The sequence below is a fragment of the Eretmochelys imbricata genome, chromosome 22, assembly GCF_965152235.1.
Source record: "Eretmochelys imbricata isolate rEreImb1 chromosome 22, rEreImb1.hap1, whole genome shotgun sequence".
Taxonomy (NCBI): Eukaryota; Metazoa; Chordata; order Testudines; family Cheloniidae; genus Eretmochelys; species Eretmochelys imbricata.
The window spans coordinates 16,402,364-16,418,910 of record NC_135593.1 but is presented as its reverse complement, the minus strand read 5'-3'; the positions used below and the strand labels follow the sequence as shown (position 1 = coordinate 16,418,910).

The 16,547-nt window shown below is 41.0% G+C and overlaps 1 protein-coding gene across 1 annotated transcript in view; it reads right to left on the bottom strand.

Moving 5' to 3' along the window:
- Positions 1–10,688, bottom strand: part of NCAM1 (neural cell adhesion molecule 1) — a 274,693-nt gene extending 264,005 nt beyond the window's left edge. Inside the window, exons 1-2 of the mRNA XM_077839698.1 lie at positions 10,633–10,688; positions 10,037–10,125 (exon numbers count right to left, since the gene is read on the bottom strand). Of these exons, the coding sequence (XP_077695824.1) occupies positions 10,037–10,125; positions 10,633–10,688 (145 nt within the window). The remainder of the gene's footprint in view (positions 1–10,036; positions 10,126–10,632) is intronic.
- Between the last annotated feature and the right edge of the window lie 5,859 nt (positions 10,689–16,547).

Sequence of the window (16,547 nt, the reverse complement as noted above, 5' to 3'; positions counted from 1 at the left end):
ACTACAATACCCACCTGCGGAAGTGAAGAAACAGATTGATAGAGCCAGAAGAGTTCCCAGAAGTTACCTACTACAGGACAGGCCTAACAAAGAAAATAACAGAACGCCACTAGCTGTCACCTTCAGCCCCCAACTAAAACCCCTCCAACGCATTATTAAGGATCTACAACCTATCCTAAAGGATGACCCAACACTCTCACAAATCTTGGGAGACAGGCCAGTCCTTGCCTACAGACAGCCCCGCAACCTGAAGCAAATACTCACCAACAACCACATACCACACAACAGAACCACTAACCCAGGCACCTATCCTTGCAACAAAGCCCGTTGCCAACTGTGCCCATATATCTATTCAGGGGACACCATCACAGGGCCTAATAACATCAGCCACACTATCAGAGGCTCGTTACCTGCACATCCACCAATGTGATATATGCCATCATGTGCCAGTAATGCCCCTCTGCCATTTACATTGGTCAAACTGGACAGTCTCTACGTAAAAGAATAAATGGACACAAATCAGATGTCAAGAATTATAACATTCATAAACCAGTCGGAGAACACTTCAATCTCTCTGGTCACGCAATCACAGACATGAAGGTCGCTATCTTAAAAAAAAAAAAAACTTCAAATCCAGACTCCAGCGAGAAACTGCTGAATTGGAATTCATTTGCAAATTGGATACTATTAATTTAGGCTTAAATAGAGACTGGGAGTGGCTAAGTCATTATGCAAGGTAGCCTATTTCCCCTTGTTTTTTCCTACCTGCCCCCAGACGTTCTGGTTAAACTTGGATTTAAACTTGGAGAGTGGTCAGTTTGGATGAGCTATTGCCAGCAGGAGAGTGAGTTTGTGTGTGTGTCCCCGGGGGTGGGGGGAAGGGGGGGTGAGAAAGCCTGGATTTGTGCTGGACATGGCCCACCTTGATTACCATGCACATTGTAGGGAGAGTGGTCACTTTGGATGAGCTATTACCAGCAGGAGAGTGAGTTTGTGTGTGTATGGGGGTGCGGGGGTGAGAAAACCTGGATTTGTGCTGGACATGGCCCACCTTGATTATCATGCACATTGTAGGGAGAGTGGTCACTTTGGATGAGCTATTACCAGCAGGATAGTGAGTTTGTGTGCGTGTTTTTTGGAAGGGGGTGAGAGAACCTGGATTTGTGCAGGAAATGGCCCACCTTGATTATCATGCACATTGTGTAGAGAGTTGTCACTTTGGATGGGCTATTACCAGCAGGAGAGTGAGTTTGTGTGGGGGGGGTGGAGGGTGAGAAAACCTGGATTTGTGCTGGAAATGGCCCAACTTGATGATCACTTTAGATAAGCTATTACCAGCAGGACAGTGGGGTGGGAGGAGGTATTGTTTCATGATCTCTGTGTGTATATAAAGTCTGCTGCAGTTTCCACGGTATGCATCCGATGAAGTGAGCTGTAGCTCACAAAAGCTCATACTCAAATTGGTTAGTCTCTAAGGTGCCACAAGTACTCCTTTTCTTTCTGCAAATTCTCTGTCTGTAACAATAGCATGAGAGCATTACGGGGTGGGGGGGGCATCAACTATCAAACATCAGAAAGAAATAAGGACATGTGCTGTGAATTTGCATTCCATCTTTCTCTAGGTGGCAGAGAAAACCTCATGTTCTAAAATTGCTACAGAGGTCAGATCCCATGACTGCAAACCTGATGCAACAGGACAGGAATAATAGTTGCTGTCTTGCAGATGTGTTGTGCAGATGATCACTGCAAAGTAGTGGAAATTATAATCCATTTGTCATGACATACATTATGCTGGGACCACTAATGAGAGAGAGAATTTGAAGAATTCAGAATGAATTAGAAGCACTTGTGTTTTTTCCATGAGAACAATTAAATGCAGAAGTTAGAAACCACAAAAAGTAGATTCATTACTTATTTGTGGACTAGTTTATTACCTACGTTCAAATGGTACGTAAGCAAAACCTTCGGTCAGTTCCCTGGTCAGTGCATATACTATTCTGAATATATATTTATTGTATATTCGGTCACAAAGCTATGTAAAATGTTTGTCAAAACAATGCTTAATTCTAGACATACAGTGTCATTTGGGAATATTCTCTACAAAACTCTTCTACTATTAAAGCAATTTTTCTGAAATCATCCTTACCAGTAGATTATATATGAAGTAAATAACAGGCAATTGTAAATTACAGGGTAGTAACTCTCTGAAGGTGTTCTGGAGATGTCACAGCCCACAAGAATGAAAACAGTCACCAGAATCTCAGGGTATGTCTACACTACAAAATTATCTTGACCTAAGTTACGGTGATGTACAGCCACCGCAGTAATTGAATTGCTTTAGCATGTCCACACTACACTCGTCGTCAGTGCACGTCCTCACAAGGAGTGCTTGCACCGACTCAACTATCCATGTGGGGGATTGTGGGACAGCTTGTAAAAGGCAGCAATAGTTGATGTAAGCAATGCAGTGCCTACCGACACTGGGTCGACCTAACTACATCGACATTGACTCTACGCCTCTTGTGGAGGTGGATCTATAAAGTCAGTGTAGTGTGCGAGTTATATGAGCGGGAGCAAAATGTTAGTACAGACTCTTACAGAATTAGGCTGATATAATATTACAGAGCATAAATTCAAAAGCTGGCCGTTTTTAATTTTACATAATGCCCTGAGACAAACTCCAAATTTGATTTTGACTCTTGCTCTGCTTTGGGATACTGCTGAGCACATTCATGCAAGTGGATACTGATGCATTAATTCATGCACACAGCTGCAAAACCTCACAAACATGCAGTAAATCAGATACTGAAATAAGGAGGGAGACAAACTTCTTAAGGACAGGGGGTCATTCTGAATCATGGTGGAGTTGCCAACAGCAATATAATGACATTATTGGAAACTTTTACAAGTATTTTTCATTTGGTTTTGAAAGGGATTGGGGGGGAAAAAAGTTTCCTGGCTTTGCACTGAAAATCTTATACAGCAGTAGATACAGCCTTCATGCTTACAGAAGCAGCAAGGATAAATCCTTTACTTTGTAAAATGATCTCAAAATCATTTTCCATCTTTTTTAATCTCATCTAACTCTGTTGGTGAAGTTAAGCAAGCAGAGAATCAGACTCTGAGCTGAGCAGAATCAGAGAACATGAGCATGATGCAGCAAAAAAAATAAACCATTCAAATGTTTCCTACTCTAATCACGTTCTTCTACCATATGCATTGTGTTGGTATCGGACCATAATTTTTTGTTTTTTTTTTTAAAATGAGTAAATATATTTTCAGCATGCTTATCACTGAAGTATCTATACATCGATTATAGAACATCCATCACAGTAGTATCCAAGCATTTAGAAGGACAATGGTCCTAGTTCTGCTATTAATTACACTGGGCGTTAATTAGAAGAAACTCCATTGTACTCAGTGTAGTTACACATATGAAACCACTGCAAATTAGAGTAGAATGATGGTTATGTGAAAGTAAGTTCACTATTGCTAAGCAGGTGATAGTGAGCATGAAATGGTTCTCTTAACTTGCAAATCCACCTATCCACCTGCTTTTAGTTAAGAATTTATAAATATGCCTGACATGAGTGTTCAAATACATATAAAAGATATGAGAAATCCTATCAGCATGAAATTCTATGCTACATTTACACTTAGGGTAAACAGATGTAGTTCTTAAACATAAATGATTGGAGGGTTCTACTTGGGGCCATCTTAATGGGAATTTTAAAAGGTTAATAAAATTTTTCTAAGAGGCAACATAAAACTGTAAATATTTAAGGTGTTACAACCTGAGAACCAAGCAGAAATTTCCTTTAAATCATTCAGATTTGAGAAAGTTCCTTCTCTCCCTAATGAGACCAAGAATGAGGAGTCATTCATTCCCTCTCTCTGTGAGATAAAGGAATATTTTGTGCTAAGTTAAAGGACTTTCCTACTTGATTAGCCTTGTATTTATTATTATTATTAAAAAGAAACTTCAGTGCTTTCTACTATTTCTAACAAGGGCTGCCACCGTCTGATCTTTCCTGCTTTCTACATCTACTTCATAGCATGAGATAATGTCATAATGGTTCAGGACTGTTCTCAGAGCAAACGATAATACTTTGCACTTATATACCACCTTCTTCTACAGGCCTCCAAGCATTTTACAAACAGTGATTATTACTAATAACTATTTTATACAAGGACGAAGAGAGGCAAAGAGAAGTTAAGTGACTTGCCCAATGTCACATATTGAATGAGTGGCAGAGCTGGGAATAGACCCTCAGAATTCTGGCTCCCGATCTCCATCTCTCATTATTAGACCACCCATGGGTGAAGGCCTAGGATCATGGAAACCTTCTGACACAAATGTTTGGCATACACAATATGGCATACAGCTCTCTTCTGCATGAACTATCGTCTCTCGCTTCATCCGGAAATGCCCCCCAAAATGTGCCCGAGGTTGGTTGGTTGTTTCTGTACCAGCATTAGCTTGCTCATCTGAGCTGCCTTCTCACCTGAGCTACCCACCTAGACTCTCAGGTCTACTTTGGAAAAGTTATCCTTACCGATGTTATTACACTCAATCCTTTTGCACTGGCAGTCAGATTTCCTTCACACTGGAAAAATGTAACAACTTATCCAAGAGCTTCTTTTAACCTGATTTCTGTAGCACTCTCAGGAGTACAGATGAGCTGTAAATAGTTCCTACTTTGAAAACAACAGAAAACCTTGGCTGCAGCAGAAACTTCCTCCCACCGACATTTAGAATCCAAAGTGCTTTTTCTGTCTAGTTGTAACTATCTGGAGGGCGCTCAAATTGTATCCCTAGACTATTGTAGTTAGCCTGGTCTCTTTCAGCTCTCTTCATGCAAATGGAACCTTGGAGTGCAAAAATAGAGAACTCTATTCCTTTATATAACAGGTTGGCTACCTCTTAAGGGCTGGGGGGCCTAGGGTTGGCTCAGTTACAGGACGAGATTCACCTGAGAGGAATCGGGTGATTGAAGGATCAGGAAGCTGTGGCAGATTCTAGAGAGTGAGGAAAGGCTCCTGTAGGGAAGACCCTGAGACTAGTGGAGTTGCCTGAAGCAGGGAGAGATCCTAGCCAAGCAGGGGAGGGACTGCAAACGCCCCGTGAAGGAAGAGAAGCCTTGGGCTGTGAGAACTTATAAATGGACTTTGTTTTGATTTTTTTAAAAATATATTTATAAACCCAGTCCACAAGGAGCGGTATTTTTCTGACCAAGAAAATTCTGACGTGAGGTTTATTTGACGAGCTCAAGAGGGGAAAATGAGGCAGGATGCCTATAGCATGACCCTTGGCCACAAGGGGAGCAAAGGAGGCAGCTGCCTTGGTTACACTATAATTATCAGAAAACATTTTTTAATCCTCCTAATACAGAATTATTTAGTGTAGATGCTATTAGAGGGAGACAATTGGCCCAGTTGGTTCTGTGGCAGCTTTGCCAATGCACTGCAGGTATAAATGAGAAAAGATTTTATTTTTCCTTGACATGCTCTGGAAACCTTTGATTTGGGAGGTGCTTAATGATTTCACGTGTTACTTAGAAGTAAGGATCAGAGGTTTTTGAGGAGAGCAAATAAAGCCAGGGGCTGAAACAGCATGAAGAAACAGTGCTTTCTGATTTATTGTTAAAAAATGAAGGCCAAGAACTGTGTTGTGTTTTGTTGCTAAACAAAAGTCATTGAAGGCAGTGCAGGAGTTAAGAGTTAGACAAGGCAGGTGACCTTTCCAACCAATTTCATGAGTCTCCCAATTAGGGCTCCCCCTCCCACACAATTACTACTAAACCCCCTACTAGATAAGAGTTCCCCACATCCTCCAATCCACTGTAGCAAAGGTCAACCTGCACATTTATGGGGGGGAGGAGGGGAAGGTACACACAAGCAGGTAGGCATAATGATCTAAATAAGAGAACAACGTAGGTAGCGAAGGTAGGGGCGCCTGCTAATAAATAAAGAGCAAGGACCTCAGCATTCATTAGATGAGGAAAATGAAAGTACAAGCGTAAGAAGAATTATGGAAATGTGGTGGTGGGAAGGGACTGCTGAACATCACATTAAAAAGACAGCATCCGCCTTGCAGATAATATTCACATTGCTACAGGAGTGTGTCATTGAGAGAGTATTCTAGTCTTTGGAGGAGTTCCATCTAACTAGCTGCCCCTCTGTACTGTAACCTCAAAGAACCCCTGATTAGTGGGGATTTTTCCTTATATGACTTAGCACTAAGAGGCTTCATACTCAAAAGCCCCTCCATCCTTCCAGGGAGAGAGAGCGTCTTTAGCTTCTCTAGGGAAGCCCTCAACGTTCCCTTTGATTTGTTTTATTTCTGCCTGTGCTATCATAGAAACTATAAACTATAAACTATAAACACTGTGCCATCATAGAAACTATAGACAAGGATTATATTACCCGCTAAAGAAGTGCAGCCATTTGTGGAGTGAAACATAGCAACTGTTTAACACTATATAGGTTTTAATATACTTGAAACACTGTTCGCCTAAAAGGGAACTAAATACTACTGTTAGCTACATTAGAAATCTAGAGACAGGTAGCAGGCATCCATCACCCTTCTAGAAACAGAGGACTCTTCTTTAATAATCATCAGTGGGCAGAGGGTGCTGGGCAAGATGCGACTCAAAATAAGGCTTAAGTCGTGCCTTGGACTTGTGCTGTCTGTCTGCACGGACTGATTTTCACCTTAATGAGGTTGTTAAGAAACAGATAGCTCACTGCCTGTAGTAATAGCATGTGCAATACCAGATGATGTCATATGATGTAATTCTTTTGCAGATGTGTACCATCTGCACAGCAGTAGCTCCTTCTGAAGAGAAGTGGGGTCCATTGTGGAAAAGAACAGATGGAAGAGTCAATAATGCTCAGTGTACTCTTAAAAGACTTCATGATTCTGGTCAGGTAGCACAACTGGAGAAATATTGCACTTGGCAGAGTGCTGCTTGCCTGTGCAGAGCTGGCTTCAGAAGGGTGATCAGGAAAGACAAGTTCAGTTATAGTCAATACAATCCTCCTTTCCGCTCAAGCCTTTTGTTTTCAGGGCTTTATAACTTGGCTGCAAACATTTGCTCACAGCTGAAACTTGGGGCCCAAAGCCTCAGCTCAGCAGAAAATTATTATTTTAACACGAAAAACCTCAATTCAGCCTAAGGTGCTGGGCACAGGGGAAGTGGCTATTTTAAAACTGACTTTTAAATAAAAAACAAAAAACAAAAAAACTTTTGAGCCATTATGGAAATCTTATTCGCCTCTTAACATTTCTGGGGCAACTTATACTGTAACTTTTACAAACAGCTGAGATTGACCTAAAGGAGCAGAGGATTGAGTATGACGATTGTTTAGTTTTATCCCTTCTCTACCACTGATTCACCACATCACTTAACCTCAGTGTCCCCAGATGTCAAATGGAAATGCTAAGACTTACAGTGCCTGTAAATCTTAATTAACTGACGTTAAGTACTTTTCAATATTTGTATGAAAGGGCACAATAGAAAGTTAAAGTAATTTTGTTCTCATGACAAAGGAGGCAGACTTATTTTGTTGAGACTTTTCTGAAGTCATTAAACAAAAGTTGTACTTTTCCTACAACTGGAATAGAAGTGCCACTTTATGACTCACCCATTTAAAAAGAGGATAAGGAAATGCTCATAGGATCACTCGCTCATGGAAATGTCACAGGATATATATTCTTTCCTTGCTAAACTTCACCCTTGCATCAAGCCATATCTATTTAAAATAGCCCATCCAAGTGACATGGACCTGATTGCAAGCTGACCTGCTGTCTAAACCCAGCTATGATCTATATGTGGAATGCACCAAGTGTGCTGTTTGTCTAGGGGCCTCATCAAGTTATAATTACAGGGTTTGTTTTGTGTGCTTTGTTTTAAGATAAAAATGCGTGTTTCCCAAATCAGAACCTGGTATGCTCTGTTAATATTGTTCAGACATCAGGGGACACGTAAGGTATTTTGATAAATACCATTAAGGGGATAAAAATGTCCTTACAATTTCCTTACAGTTGAAGTAATACAACATCTTTGTGTAGGAGATTTCACTACACTACATAAATGCTGTTGGTGGACAAGTGATTGAAATTTTACTTTTGATTGCACGTCATTTCAGTGATTATAGTTAAGAATAGTAATAATGCATGGAAATAGAGGATATCCCAAAGTCCTTTTTGTGCTATGGTAGGGGGCTCATGCTAAGAAACTTACAATTACATAATAAGAGACAGTGCCTGCCTAGAAGAGTTTACAGTGTAACTAAACAAGTCAGACAAAGTACTGTTAACTCCATTTTAGCTGTCAGGAACTGAGATTTAGTGACTTCTTATCTTGTGCTTCCACACAGGATGGTTATGGCAGACCTGGGAATTGAAGACTGATCTCCTGTGTCCCAGTCTCTAGTGCCTTAACTGTAAGGCCAACCTATCATTCTATTCTAGAGAACTTTTCTTTGTTGAAAGTAAACTTTAAAATCTATTTTATAACATGGTTTTAGTACAGTAGCCCTGGATGCAGAGGATGAAAGCGAAACATGCAGCCTCACGATCTCATGAATGAATATCAACTTGGCAGTTTCTCACTCCCATTACATTTTCCTATTCCTGTTGGCTCGCCATGGTGACTTTTTGCAGCAGGGATTAAGTTAAGCTAGTGCATAATGTGTTCTGAACTGCTCCTCTGTGGATTAAAGAGTGGTATTTGCTCTTAAATTACATTGTGCCTTGGATCGCCATTTTCAAGTTCTTTGATTTGTGTTTTTGGCATCGTTTGCATGAACTATAAAAAAGGAGTCGATTTCCCTGACAGTGATCTGTGAGATGGAAGACAATCATCCCCTTTTTCCTTACATGTTGAATTAATATAGAGAAGCAGGATAGATGATGGTTTCACTTGTTGTGCCATTAGTGAAACATAAAACAGATGTGTGAAACACTGTATGTGTAATATAAACTACATTACATATTTATCTGCAGAAATAACGTCCTGAATAAAAAGCAAGCACATAATGAAGTTTCCGTCTTGCCAGTCCTAGGTATTAAAAACGTATTAAATGTAAGACTTCATGCCAAAGCTAAATACAGTTTGTTCAACTCTACGAGAGAGTTAAAAAGTGTTTAAATAATGGCATCTTGATCTTGTCTGTGGGCTTTTTGAATTCTCCATCCCTCTAGTACTTCACTTCCATACTAGAAAGTGGAGACTCTCTCCTTGCAGAGAAAGCCAGTGCTAGACTATGGAATAAGGCAACATTCTCCAAATGAAACCACCAAGCCCATCCTGCGAAGCACATCACTTCTCTATTTCTCTTCTTTAATCTGCAACTAGGACATCCTGAATTTCACAGGTTGCAAGTGTCATCTCACAGAAGGAAGTGGCTCATAATTAAGTTAGCAATCAATATCTGCAATGCATTTCTTTCAAAGAATTATGATGAGATTCAGATATGTCCACAGAATTAGTAATTAAATATGGCTGGGTGCACCAAGTACTCGAGTTTGTCATTTACTTTATAAACCCAGTAGAAAGGTTATAAAAATCCTTGCACTTGGCAAGGAACTCAAACTGCCCAGGCCCCAGTCTTCTGTCTGTGACAACAGCCTATCTGCCTGGCAGGTTACAACCTACACAAAGAAATGGGAGAGCACTGATACAGCTGAGTCTGCTAGGTACAAATTTTTAAACATAGGTGTTTGTAATTGCCTTTCCTTAAATTAGGCATGCAAACCATCCATGTGCATGCAAACAATGGATATCCAAACTTGCGTATTTGCATTTGTAAAGCAATGCATACATCAGAGTTTCAAGTCTGTACCTTAAACTTATGCAGTTGCCCAAAAAGGTTAGGAATCACTGGCTTAGTCCAAGAAAAATAAGGTAGTTCAAAACTAAATGCATCTTCTTGCTAACCTTTTCTAGATTGCACCCACAGTAGGTACTACAGTCCATCCAGCATAGTATGTAGCAATCATTGTGCAGAGAACTTTTCAAAAGCTGGGTACCTTGTATCAGGTTGGTCAGACACAAACTCCTCTTGTAGATTTCAATGTACCATGAGATATCCCACCAGTATGTAACAGATGACTCCAGCCTGGAAGGGAATCAGGAACCAAATTACTCTCTGATAGGCTTACTGTGATGGCCAGTACTGTCCAAGCTACTTCAGTTTTGTCTCAGGCTTTGCTCACTGTTAGGGTCTCTACTTTTTTGGCTGTCTTTGGCTTGCCAACATGTCATAGCTATCCAAATATTACCAGATGTGGAAATTTGCTGAATAGCTGCAGGACAAAATGCCTCACCCAAAGGAAAAAGCCAAGCTGCCTCTGTTCCACACTTCAGGAGAGGGCCTGGGGCAGACTTCATACATCATGGATGTACCTATGGGACGACAACTTTGCCCCATTCAAATCAATGGGGCAACTCCCACTGACTTTAATTGGACCCGGATTTCACTTACAGCCCCTCATGCTCACACATACTTCTCTGTTTCTGCCATGATCCTTTTGCTTTGAATACAAGCAAAAGACAACTTACAACCCAAATGGGCCTTCCTTATTTCCTGAGACATTAGAAAAGAGCACAAAGGGCTTCAATTTACCGTTCTGGGCTGAAAAGCAATGCGAAGGTGAAAAGCTGACCCTTCCCCATGTGCATTGCTAAGCAACATGGTGGGTCTGTTTCAAGCAGTAGCTCCTGTTTTTGCTGCGAAGTAAGAGTCAGAGCATTCAGCAGGAGAAACAGAATGGTTTTATTTATAGCATTCTATATGAAACATGCCTATTCCACAGGAACATGTGTTGCTTATTTAAGCTATATGTCTTCCATATTGGACTTCTCCCCCTCCCCCATGTTGAAAGTACATTTGGAATAGTTCACAGCATTATTCTGGCCATGATGACCTCAAGAGAAAATCCGGAGAGACAAAACCCATCAATAAGCAGAACAAAAAAGAGGCAAACTTCCCCTTCCACCCCAGCCCTCATGGATTCCAGATCAACTAGCTTTTGTCACACTATAGCCCATACATCTTTTTTGATTGGCAGCCGAGCTCCAGGATGCTGTAGCCTTACTCATCAGGAGAAAAACTTCAATCAGCCAATGTCTCTTTCGACTTTGTGTAGAGCTCTGATATGTAACATGATATGTTGTATTCCTTGGCATCAGCTGCTTTTCAAGACTACAGCCTCTGAGGTACCACACTGATTATCAAGCGGTAGACAGGCTCTTGCCATAATTTCTGCACATGCCCTACAGAGCTGGAGAGGGCCCTGCTGATTCTTATCCCAGTCTGCCTCTCCATTCTATCTTCCCACTAGAGTTGCTCGTTAATTTAATGTAGTTGACAATAAACAGATCAGAGATTCGGATGGTGCCTCCAAAAGTTGTTACTAAGAAACGTGTAACCTACATCAGTTTAACAGCCGAAGCCAAGGAGTGTAACATCTTTTGGCCTTAGCTGTAGCCAACGATCCTGGAAGATTCAGATGCAAAATGGATTTAAAATCCTGCATGGCTTACATAGAAGCACTTACTGCTAGTCCACAAGCTGTTGCTGAGAAGGGAAGGAGTAACAGACCATTATATCACTGGACCTACAGGTGGTTCCTTCTTTTGGGGCTGCAGGAAAATATATCATCAGTCTATGGCTCAGAGGGCCAGTGCAGTTGCATTGGGACAATGTTACTGCCTGGACTGTATTACTTTTTCACTGACATTTTTACATATTCTGAGGCAGAAGGAAAGTCTATGTGTCCCGAGCCCCGCAAGGGGCTGGAGTGAAAGCCCAAGAGACTGAAGTCCTCTATGATTATCCACAGAGGAATGTACAGCGTGGGCTGCAGCTCACCTTCGGAATCACGTCTCACAGACGTGCCCCACTTTTGTCTGGGTGGGCGCCATCTTTAGACATTCATTTTGTTTCCTGTCAATGACCCATTCCATCGGTGGTCCTGCTGGGGAGATCAGCAATGATAGCACAGATGTCAAGATGGTGGAACTGGACTGAGGCAATCAGACTGCTTCTCAAAGGCTTCTCATTAGCAGCCACTACTAACCTGAGGGGAGAAAAGGAAACTTTAGAGACAAACAAACAGATGTTTCCCCGCCCATTAAAAAAGTCACCTAACAAACCAAGGTGCAAAGTATAACTTGGCTTTTGTCAAGTTGATGTTGTAGTTAAAAGGCATAGGGTGAGATTCCCCCACAAAGAAAGTCCCTGAATTAATTTTGATTTGTTACCCAGAGACTCAGCATTCCCTGGATTTTTTTTCCAAGCATCCTTCTCATTTGATGCTCCCCCATCCCCAATCAAAGGAAGAGGCATTTAGAGAAACTGGATGCTTTCTCAATAGCTAGATTCTGGTTCACGTTCTAGATTAGGACTCAGAAGAGCCAGCTTTAGATCCTGGCTTTGCCAAACTCCCTGTGTGACCTTAGGGAAGTAATGGCATATCTATGCCTCAGTTTCCCCATTTTACAGATAGAGATCACAACAGTACTCCTTCCTGACTAGTTGATTTACACTGTATGCTCACTGGGACAGGTACTGTCTTACTGTGCATTCGTGCAGCACCTAGCACAATGGGGAATATTGCCATAAAAGCCTGTGTGTGCTACTGGAATATAGGCTAAGATGTCTGAAGTTACCTGTGTACTGTTTGTGACCACCTCTGTTCAAGGTCTGGTGTGTAGAATGTAAACAAAAACAATTGTCATTAAGAGGATACCCAGACTCCGACTCCATGTCACTGATTTCTCCTCCAATGGAAAGTCAACCTGTAAGGCTCCAAAATTCTGTTACCACTCAACAGAGAGGTGACAACACCTACTTGCTGTAGGAGTTGGTCAAGCACTTCGGAGGCAGGTTTATTAGGAGAAAAAGCATAGCAATTTTATTAACTTCACTGTCATCCAACTCAGTCCAAGTCTGGGCTGGTTCCTGAAATTAATTCTGCCTCAAGAATTCTCTCTAGCTAGATTGATGAAGGCAGAAAGTAACCTCTCTTGCTGCTTGACAGAGCTTCCCCTAATGTCATTACATCAAAATTATCAAACAATAGAGCATTTCTTCAAAGACTCAAACCCTAGGAAAAATTCTTAAGACTATGTGTAACAGCACCATCTGGTAGCTCCAGCCAGAACACTATTATGACTCTGATCCAATCCCCACAAGTCAATGGGGGCTTTCCAGCAACTAAAAGGGTGCAGAATCAGCCTTTACTGATTTACAGATGGAAATACTGAGGAAGAAAAAGGTGACGTGACCTTTGCCAAATCACAGTGAATCAATAGCAGAAACAGAACCCAGGTTTCCTGAATCCCATTGGTGTGCTCGAACTACAAGCACCAAATGCTGCTTCCTCTGGCAACATGTACATTAGGTTTTTAACAATATATGCACAAAGTTTTGTCGCATTTTAATCCGCAGAGTCTTATCAACTTCGCCTTTCAAATAACCAAGCAGGTTTTTAGAGTGAAGAGAGGACAGAGATTCTATTTTTCAGATTATTTTGATAACTAACCTCCTCCTGCTATGAGTGCTCTGACTTTGTGTTTCCTATCATGGATGCATGCAGAGGGTTGGGGCTTGTTTTCTTGCTTGGGCTTAGCTGTATTGTGGTAAAGGAGCTGTAAGTGGCCTGATGATATTAGAGAAAAGTGTCCAAGTAATCACACCCTCTTTCTAGCTACATTGGTTATCTATGGCTGCCTACACTATCAGCTAGGGGAATCATACCCATAGTTCATGTTGGGCACACACAGAGGCTTACCACTAAACTAGGTGTTAGCATAGTCATTCTACACCTGTAACATGTAACCTGTCCTGACACCTAACTTTTTTATAAAGCTTTAAGATTTTTGAAAGCCAAATGCTATGTAAATTCAAAGATTATTAATAAATACCATAAGTAAATTGAATAAAATAATGGGCTCCCTGTCCCAAAGAATTGACAATCAAATAACACGAAAAGACACAATATAATGCATTGCAATGCAAAAGAGACAAAGAACGGTCTTATAACTGGAACAAAGTCTTCCTAGTTACACTTCCCACATGAACCACAAGAAAAATTGAGCAAATAAAAGAAACAAGCAATCAGAAGAGTCTCACTCATTTCTGCATCCCAGTGGTCTGTTTCCAGCTCACAGCTCTTCAACCCACAAACAAGACTAAGGCCACACTGCTAGCCTAGCAAATGAATCCTTTGCATGTAGCCCAGCTCTTGCTATTTGTTATTTCACACCAAAAACTCCTTGGACTCTATTTACAGGTGACCTTTGTGCTACAATCCTCATCAAAAGTGACATTAGCTTTCCAAGTTAACTCCTATGATGAAATTAAAGTTGATCATGCAGAAATTCTTACTCAGTATTTTCAACAAATCTATTGAGGATGAACAGCCCGAGATAAACAGACTTTTGCTTCAAGATAAGCTTTACTTTCTGTTTGTGCAAAGGCTCATCTAGCCTGTGCGATGAACATTTATTAAAACCTCAGTAAATAGTAATTCATAGAAGATAAAAATATTTCTACCTCAAAGTTAAGATGTCCTCTAAACATTATTTTTGGAAAGATGTTGCTAAAAAGATTGATAGAGTACCTAAGTCTTCAGCTGTGTACGTTCTGCTTCTCCACTCCCCATGTCTTCCCTGAGAGTATTAAGCTACAATAAACTCTGTTAAGCAATATTAAGGGTATGATATAAAGCAATGTTTACCAGGCAATCAAGAGTTAATAGTTAGGTAGCTGGTGTGCTGTGACCACAATTATGCTACTTAATCATGTCATTGTTACATTGTGCTTCCTTTGTAGGATTCACCTGTTCTTGTCATATACTTAGACTATAAACTCTTTGGGGTTGGGACCAGCTGTTGGTTGTATGTTTGTATGGTGTCTAGCACAATCAAGCCCTGATTAGAACTTCTAGATACCACCTCACTGCAATAATAATATTTAAGATTAATTTAGCATTAAGAAGTCTTGACGTGAACCCAAATATTTAAATTTGGTGAACTGAACATAACTTGATATTTGAATGTTGTTTAAAGATTTGGAGAGTCACCAAATTTACAATTAGCCAAGTGACAGAGTTGCTAGTTAGATCACTTGAACAGGAGATTTTTCCCATCTTCCAAATATATTTTTTGGGGGTAAGGAAGGGGTGTAATACAAATTGGGATTTAAATACTCCAAAATAAGAAACACCATCTTCCTTGTGAGCTAGGGTTTGTAGGACAATCATCAACCCTGGTCATGTTTTTACAGGTGTTTAATAAATCAGGCTGTGAGGAACTCAGCCATTTCCTTTTTCAGGGCTTCACACGAAAGTTTTCTTCATTTGGCAATTCATGTGGGGTTTGCCCCTGACTTGGAATGAGTTTCACATGAAAGCTAGGCTAGATCTTTAATTTCATAGGTTTTCTGAGACACCACCATAAGCCTCGGCCCCAGGTCTATTTAAATGGTTTACAGTCTTCAGTGAAACTGGGCTGAGGCTTAAGTTTATAAGAAGACTCAGGACTGGCTGAGATTTTCACACTCATGAAAGGTGATATTTGAGCAATAATCCCCCCAAACTGGTTATTATATGTAAATACAGACCTCTCTTTGCCTCCTCATCTATTTATAAAGTTACAAAGGGAACTCCTCAGCTGTTGTGATACCAGGTATTGATCAAAATCATAGGCCATTTCTTCCCAAAATTTCCCCCAATAATACCAGACTACATAAGCAACAAGAGATAGAGACAGGCTAAAGAGACACAGTCTGAGCCACTATTGCCCTGTCCGTTATGAAGACATTTATTCCACTACAAAGTGCCTGTAAAAAGTCCTCATTCTGGCTCAGGAAGTATTTAACACCCTGTCCCCGGGGCAGGGCTTCTCCCCAGCTCACCCACACACACTACCCCACCTTTAAATGGGTTTATTGACCAAACATAAGCAAAGCAAACACAAGCAGTTCCTCAGCTCACCCTTCTCAGCCAGTTCTCATTTAACCAGTTCTGTTCACTGCTACCTCACTTAGTTTTCAGGAACAGCAAGTCCAGGATGACTTTCCTAGGCACTTAGCCCCACCACAGAAGTTACCTCTGCTCTGCACAGACACAGCTTATCCCAATCACTCTTCCCCTTCCTGCCCACTGAGAGGTCTTTATAACCTCAGGTGTAGCCCTGCCCCATTTAATGGTTCAACCACTCTAACACAAGGGTGAGGGGCCTGGTCTACTCCCAGGGAGCAGCTACCCTATGGTGTAAATAATAGCACAAGGTGTAGGGGAACGGAGAGTCTGGCCCACAGCATTCAGATCTAGATGAGGAGTAGTTAAAGGCTGGAGTTTGGAGTTCAGGTTTGGATTCAAAGATGCTGAAATCTCATAAACTGTTCTCATGTAGTTTCCATAATCTGGAACGGTAAAAGATCAGCATCCAAATAAGAACTGGAAAATATGTCCCTTCCACTTTTGGGTTTGACTCGGAAACAAAACTATGAGGGCAAATCTGGCTCTGGGG